This window comes from Aegilops tauschii, chromosome 7 (assembly GCF_002575655.3).
Source record: "Aegilops tauschii subsp. strangulata cultivar AL8/78 chromosome 7, Aet v6.0, whole genome shotgun sequence".
NCBI lineage: Eukaryota > Viridiplantae > Streptophyta > Magnoliopsida > Poales > Poaceae > Aegilops > Aegilops tauschii.
In genome coordinates this window covers 169060478-169068170 of record NC_053041.3, presented here as the reverse complement: position 1 = coordinate 169068170, position 7693 = coordinate 169060478, and the positions used below count along the sequence as shown (strand labels likewise).

At 42.0% G+C, this 7693-nt stretch overlaps 1 protein-coding gene across 1 annotated transcript; it reads left to right on the top strand.

Annotated features, from left to right (window-relative positions):
- The first annotated feature begins 210 nt into the window (after nucleotides 1-210).
- On the top strand, nucleotides 211-7133 carry LOC109731743 (potassium channel KOR1-like). The gene is made up of 16 exons (XM_073503439.1): nucleotides 211-460; nucleotides 713-995; nucleotides 1377-1601; nucleotides 2425-2488; nucleotides 2601-2940; nucleotides 3050-3345; nucleotides 3453-3533; nucleotides 3635-3733; nucleotides 4531-4752; nucleotides 4849-5037; nucleotides 5130-5205; nucleotides 5323-5617; nucleotides 5733-5773; nucleotides 5934-6177; nucleotides 6472-6547; nucleotides 6669-7133. Exons 1-16 carry the CDS (start codon nucleotides 211-213, stop codon nucleotides 6771-6773), a joined length of 2886 nt encoding a protein of 961 aa, XP_073359540.1. The 3' UTR covers nucleotides 6774-7133.
- Nucleotides 7134-7693: the final 560 nt, after the last annotated feature.

Here is a 7693-nt window from a genome sequence, read left to right as displayed (position 1 = left end):
AGAATTGCATTCTTTGCAACTATTAGTTCTTAATAGGCAAATCGAAGTGATTCTCTGATAAAAAAATGAGAATATATAGTTTAAACATGAGTACATATGAGTGAAAACCCACTAACCAATGACAATCAGAATGGACAACCCCTCCCCTGACCACCCTCGTCAACGCGGAGAGCTACTACCGACCGCCAATTCTAGGTCGCAAGCACCAAAATGGCGACGCCAATGCAAGCACATCATCGAGAGCTCCTCGATGCCGTTGCTGGTTGTCGCTCGCGCCGCTGCGGCCTCGCAACCGCCCTTGGCCCTGACTACCGGCCAATGGGAGAGCCGGCATCGCCCAAGGCGGTGGACAAGTCGGAGGCACTGAGGAAGAAGAAGGCGCCGCTTGACCCACCGCCTCCCCAAGTCTGCGGTCTCGCGCGACGCCGACGCTTTCCACTCGTGCTAAGGCAAACCGTGGGTTATACAATAAAAAGGCAGAAAAATGCATCACACCATGTGATAAATCTTGTCTTGGCAAAGAGAAAGTGTTTCAAAAATGCTCTTATATGATGAGAGGGAGGGAGTAATTTTCTTATTGGCACATCATTCCTATGTTTTTGTGTTTCCTCTTGGGGTCCTGCAAACCAAAGAGCCCTAAAGCCGCGAAAAAAGGGAATCGGCGATAATATCAGCGATTCGGACTGATCCATGTGACATGCGATGTTCACAGAAACTGGGCAGCCGGCGCCGCGGGGGCTCGACCGATCGAGCTCATCAGTCAATGGCATTCGGAGGTGTGTTCATGCCGTGCAAATGGGGAGGTGGCTGCGGCCCAATCGGAGGGTGGGGGAGGAGGAAGAGGAGGCGGAGGAGGAGTACCAGGTGGACGTGCTGCCCGACCGGCTGAAGTCGTCGCGGAGCAGCCGCGCTCCCTCGCTCCGCTCCCTCAGCCGCCTCGCCGACGACGAGGAGGGCGGGTTCCTCCGCGGCCACATCGTCCACCCCGACAACGAGTACGTACCACCGCCCTGCCACGCCACCGATCCTCCGCCCGTTCCCTCTTCTTCCGCAAATTCTTCATTGCAAATTAGGAGAACAGGTTATGTGGCTACAAATCAATGAATTAGAGTTGAATGCTGCAAGCTTCAAGTTCACATTTTTCTCATGCATGTTTAAACCAACACTACTCCCTCCATTCACTTTTGTAAGACCGTTTAGACATTTAAGACAACTGCCAAAACAGTTCAATTTCAGCTGTCTAAAACGTCTTACAAAAGTGAACAGAGGGAGTAGAAAGGATGAACAACTTAAATTGTTTCAGTTTAAGCTATATCTTGACGGGAATGCAGCTAATTTAGTGGTTCGTGGTTTTGTTTTGGGTGGCGTCTCTGCAGGTGGTATCGGATATGGACAAGGTTCATAGTGTTCTGGGCAGCATTTAGTTCATTCCTTACACCCTTGGAATTTGGGTTCTTCAGGGGGCTGCCTTGGAACCTCTTCCTCTTGGACATGGTTGGCCAGATTGCCTTCCTTATTGATATTGTTCTGAGGTTTCTTGTGGCCTACCGTGACCCGGTCACACTCTGCATCGTATACAATCCAACCTCTATTGCCGTCCGGTAATATTCCTGTCTCACATGTTTGAATAATATACCTATAAGGATTGGAACTTGAACTGCAGCACTGCATTATTGCCTAATATTCGCACCCTACGTACGTAGTACTGCAGATATTTGCTTCTCGTCCTTAGATGAACACCACTCACTAAAACGAATGGAAAACACCAGTCATTAAAACAGATAGATTCTAAAAGAAATGTGCTGTGGCTCTTAGTTATTTTAATGTTGCTCCATGAAAACTCTTTCCCAGAGGGGCATTTGCAAGCTGTATTTTCAAAATTTATCCTTGCAACGATACGAGAGTTTTTCATTCGCACAAAAAATATATATGAGAGTTTCATCTAACACACAACTACGCACATTTAGATAATTGTTTGAGAGAGGAAAAATGCAAGAGGGTTTCTGCTCAGGCATTTGTGTTGGCTTTTTGCTCGAGCACGTGAATACAAAGACGAGAACAATATTCCTCCAATTTTGCAGTGCTTAACCCATGCTCTTCCTTTTCTCCTTATTATCTGAAGACCATGCAACCTTTGTTTATGCATATACACACCTCATGAACTGTTTTATTATTATCCAACTCAGACATATAGGAACATGTACTTGTATACGATTCAGACTCGGTGATTTTCTAGCCGAGCTTTCTTGCTCAAACCCAATATGTTCAAGAACTCTTTCACAGACTATACACCACAAGCTACTCAGACGCAACACAAGCAAGAAAAAACTCCCTACTACAGGATTACATCCAACAGTTTGTACTTTACGATATATGTTCTCTGACTACACATGTAACCATGATTTCTCTGCTTTATGAATCCAGATATTGCAAATCAAGCTTCATCTTCGATTTACTTGGTTGCTTCCCGTGGGATGTTATCTATAAGGTCATTCTTTTGCTCCCGGGTTATTTTCACTGATTTCACATACAGTGTGGAGCTTATGATGTAGTTATATTTACCTTATCTGATCTCGTTTTCATATAATGAACTCTAACAGGCTTGTGGACGTAAAGAAGAAGTACGATACTTATTGTGGATTCGCATGACAAGAACTCAGAAAGTTACACAGTTTTTTAGGGATTTGGAAAAGGACATTCGTGTTAATTACCTGTTCACAAGAATAGTGAAACTCATAGTTGTGGAGCTCTATTTTACACACACGGCAGCTTGCATCTTCTATTACCTGGCAACAACACTTCCTGAATCAATGGAAGGATATACATGGATAGGGAGTTTGCAGTTAGGAGACTATAGCTATTCTCATTTCAGGGATATTGATCTAACCACACGTTATATTACATCAATGTACTTTGCCATCGTCACCATGACAACTGTTGGTAAGTTTTGGTCTCATGATTAAACAAATAATTTCCACTTTCCGCAACTATCTTTGTAGAAACATAGTCTGGTATTTTAAATTTATATGATATTCTTTTTCCTTTGCAGGCTATGGTGACATCCATGCTGTAAATCTAAGGGAAATGATATTTGTCATGATATATGTTTCCTTTGGTATGGTTCTTGGAGCTTATCTCATCGGTAACATGACTGCAATTATTGTGAAAGGCTCGGAAACCGAGCGATTCAGGGATAAAATGAAAGAAGCTATCATTTATATGAACAGACATAAACTTGGAAAGGACATCAGAGAACAGATCAAGGGTCATTTGAGGTTGCAGTATGAAAGCAACCGCACTGAAGCCGCTGTTCTTTGGGATATCCCAGTTTCTATTCGTGCAAAGGTGATGATTTATATTTTGGATATCTTGCCATTATTCCTAATACAGTTTGAAAACGTCTTCTATTGTGAGTCTTTGAAGATGTATCATACATTGTGTTGCATTTGCAGATTTCACAAACACTGTACATGCCATATATTGAAAGGACACCATTGTTCAAAGGATGTTCAGCAGAATTCCTTCAACAGATTGTGAGTTTTCTTTTTGTTTGAACAAATTATGCATGTTGATCTATTTTATAATTGTATGAACTTTTCCAATAGTTCTCTCTTGTGCTCTTTACTCCTTGCAGGTTGCCAGGCTGCAAGAAGAGTTCTACTTACCAGAAGAAGTTGTTTTGGAGCAAGGAAGTGTAGTTGATCAGTTATACTTTGTCTGTCAGGGTGCACTAGTGAGTTCAATCCTAGGAATAATTGCTTAATTCTTAGAATCACCCGTTATTCAGATGGGCACTTGCTGTTAAATTCCCCCCCCCCCCCCCCCCCCACACACACACACACCATCCCCACCGCATGCACAGCCACCTATGACGGTATGGCACCCGTAGGTGCAACATCCGGTGATGGTTTGAGATTCACATATTTCCATCGGATTCACTGTAACACATCCCAATTTTACACACTAAATAGTAAAGCATAATCTACAGTGACACCTTGCCGAGAATTTGGTCAGTGGGCCCTGGATTCAACTATCGCTTAATCATCAAGTCAATTTCAATGCTTAATATGCATAGGGATAAGTTAGTACAAGCGAAGTATGCATCGGTTCATCAGAGAGAGTACATAGTGTAGAAACATAAAGTGTGTGAATGTCAGAGCAAGAACTCATGGAGAATAGTAGTGGGATATATCTAAGGAGCATAGGAAATCCACACATATATGATTACCCACAAAATTGCATGGTCATATGTGTCTGAGAAATAAAGCGCAAAAAAGGATACCAGCTTTTTATATATCACATGTATTTGGCATCACCATACGAAGATCTTCGTATTTCAATACACTGTTGATTTTTACTACAGTATCTTGTGTAACATTGTGTCATACTGACTACGCACTACAGCTACATTAATTTGGACTTCTTCTTTTTGTTGGTACATTTCTAGTGCCAGAATATGGCTTCCAAGTTATTAATGGGTGCAGGTGTACCCACTTGCCTGAAACATGGTCTTATGCTCTTGTTGTTCAGAAAGGAGTTGGCATTGGCAAAGATGGTCAAGAAGAGGCCAGTTTAATGTTTGAGCAAGGGAACTCTTTTGGAGAAATTGCTATTCTTTGCAACGTTCCACAGCCCTACAATATTCGTGTTTGTGAACTTTGCAGGCTCTTACGGTTGGATAAAGAGTCATTGACATACATATTGGGGATTTATTTCGCTGATGAAAGAAAACTTTTGAGCAATCTTACCGAGGTAAACAGTACAAATAACCAACATGTCAGTAATTATTTTATTTAATTCCAGTATTCATGGATAGTGCATTCTTTTCTTGATGATGTCGCATTGCAGAGCAATGAATACGGCCTACGAGTCAAACAAATAGGACCAGATATCAAATTCCATATAGGGAAACAAGAGGAAGAGCTGACCTTAAGAGTGAACACCGCCGCTTTCCACGGTGAGCTTAATCAGCTGACAGACTTAATCCGAGCTGGAGTCGATCCAAAGAACACTGATTATGATGGGCGGTCTCCTTTGGTACGAATTGCTAAGGATTTGCTATCTGGTTAAACCCTAAATAATAAAATATTGCATGCCTGATATAACCATAACCATCATCGTCGTCACAGCATCTTGCAGCTTCCAAAGGTTATGAAGAAGTTGCGCAGTTCCTTATCCATGAGGGCGTTGATATCAACTGTACCGGTATGCTCACTCAGTGAAATGCATCCCTGTGGCCATTTCCAAATTCTTGCATATATATAAACTTGTATAGTTATATGATAACACATTTTTAGGCATTCGATCTTTGCTGAATAACAGATAATTTTGGGAACACACCCTTACTAGAGGCAGTGAAGCAGGGGCATGATAGAGTGGCCTCATTGCTCTTTACCAAAGGAGCCAAGCTGAACCTCGAGAATGCCGGTATCCATCTCTGCATGGCTGTATCAAAGAGAGAGACTGATTTCATTCGGGGGGCTCTAGCTTACGGTGCCGACCCAAACTCGAAAGACTACGACCACCGGCATCCTCTCCACATAGCCGCTGCAGAGGGCTTGTATATAATGGCGAAGTTGTTGGTAGACGCTGGTGCAAGTGTGCTTGTAACAGACAGGTACCACCAAACAATACTTCATCCTTTATCCATGCTATCAAGCTTCAAACCACCAAGAGTATAATAATTTCATTGAACGGCCTGATAACCTGCAAGGGCATTGCCATGTATGCAGACGCGGTACTACTCCGCTGGACGAAGGGCGCAAGTCCGGGAGTAAGCCTCTTATAGTGCTTCTGGAAGAGGCAAAAACCGAGGAGCTCTCCAAGTTCCCCACACGAGGCGAAAAAGTGAGAGGCAAGTTGAGAAGCCTTGAAACCTCTGTGAAATCACCTGCACATTGTTCGCTTATGACAAATAAATCTTTTGCTGGCAGATAAAATACATCAACGACTGTGCTCCGTGTTCCCTTGCCATCCGTTGAATACTGATGTCAAGCGAAAAGAGGGGGTGATGCTGTGGATTCCTCACACTATCAATGAACTCATCAGGTCAGCCCAGGAGAAGCTGGGTTTATCCGGCTCACGCCTGCGCTTGCTCTGTGAGGATGGCGCAGCGGTTCAGGAAGTGGAGATGGTAAGTGATGGGCAGAAGCTCTATCTTGTTGGAGACGAGGACATGTGAGAGCGAGTAGAAGGCCAAGTGAAATAAGAAGAAAATTGCAACTTCTCTGTCAGGTAATCATGAAGACTAGTAACCTGTTTTTCGCCGACTTTCTGCTATACTGGTGTTGTGGCAATGTACATAGATACATAAGCAAGAAAACGACCGAACTAATTATCGACGTTGTACATATTATAGTCAATGGAAATAAGATGCGGCGCCGAAATGGAATGTGAACGAAGTTGTCCACAAATTGATTCCACTCTGAAGTTGAGCTAGTGTTTTGATCCCTCTTGGACCACGCTTTGCAGGAGAGGCTTGGAACAAGATCATGCTATTGCCATGGATGCAAAGCGCGGCACCGGCAGGCCGTGTAGCAAAGAGGAGGTCCATTAGTTACAATGGAGCGTCTGCTCAGACATCCCGGTTTTGCTACAGCACACTGCACACGGATGGTAACTGTCTTGGTTATGCGCAAGTGCGCATCTGGTTGCGGCTTGTTCTTCAGGCTGCAGAGGTTGACATGGTTGGATATGTTGTGCTATTGATAGTCTTGGGCATAGGCACCCTTGTATTCGGCTCGTATAATGTTGCCATGACATGTTTCATCTAGTTTTTTCTTTTAGATTTAAAGCTACCATTATATTTCAACTACTTTTTATGGCAATTTTTAGTAGTTGACCATAGAAATTTTTAGTAATTAACCACGGCAAATTTTATTCATGGATCATGGCAATTTTTAGTAATTCATCATGGCAATTTCGTTTATAGATCATCAATTTTAGTTTGTAGATCATGAGAATTTTAGTATTTTGACCCTGGAAAATCTAGTTTTGACAATGAAAATTATTTTTTGTATGGACCATGGCAAATTTTAGTGCATGTATCATGGCAAATTTAAGTAATTCACCGTGGCAATTTTATTTTATGGTTCAAGGCAAATTTGAGTCATTAATCATGCATTTTAAAGTAATTGGTGACAAATTTCTTTTTAATTATGAACAATGTCAAAATTATTTCATGGATCATGACAAATTTTAATAATTCATCATGGCAAGTTTAGTTTCTTAATTTTTTTTATAATGTGTCAAAATTTACTTTAAACGTAGAAGAAAAGGTAGTTGAAACATGTCATGACAAACTTCAATGTAAATACCATGGCAATTTATGTGTAATAGACATGGCAACTTTTAACAAAAAAATGTCATCAAAACATATCGATATGAGATCTAGTTTCGAAGATCTCGTCGCGGCGGATTTGATGGTGAAAACGAATTTTCATTTAGATTTTTCATTTAAAAGATAAAACATTTTAAAAACTGAAAACTCAAAAAGATTCCCACATGCATGCATGCGGTGACGTGGTAATCTGTTACTATAGGGACGTTCGGCCCCCCTCCTTTTTTGCCACACGTGTGGCAGATATCAGCGTCCATGATTGTTTGGTCCGGTTTCCCTAGTTGACATTTTTTAAGTATATATGTTTTCCCTGATTAACTGGACCAACTCTCTTTTTCTTAATGCATTGCGGGA

Coding starts and splice junctions, on each gene's coding strand:
- LOC109731743 (XM_073503439.1), top strand. CDS start 211: ATGGCGACGCCAATGCAAGCACATCATCGAGAGCTCCTCGATGCCGTT. Junction 5,618..5,732: donor AGTGTGCTTGTAACAGACAG/GTACCACCAAAC, acceptor CCATGTATGCAG/ACGCGGTACTACTCCGCTGG. Junction 5,774..5,933: donor CGAAGGGCGCAAGTCCGGGA/GTAAGCCTCTTA, acceptor TTTTGCTGGCAG/ATAAAATACATCAACGACTG.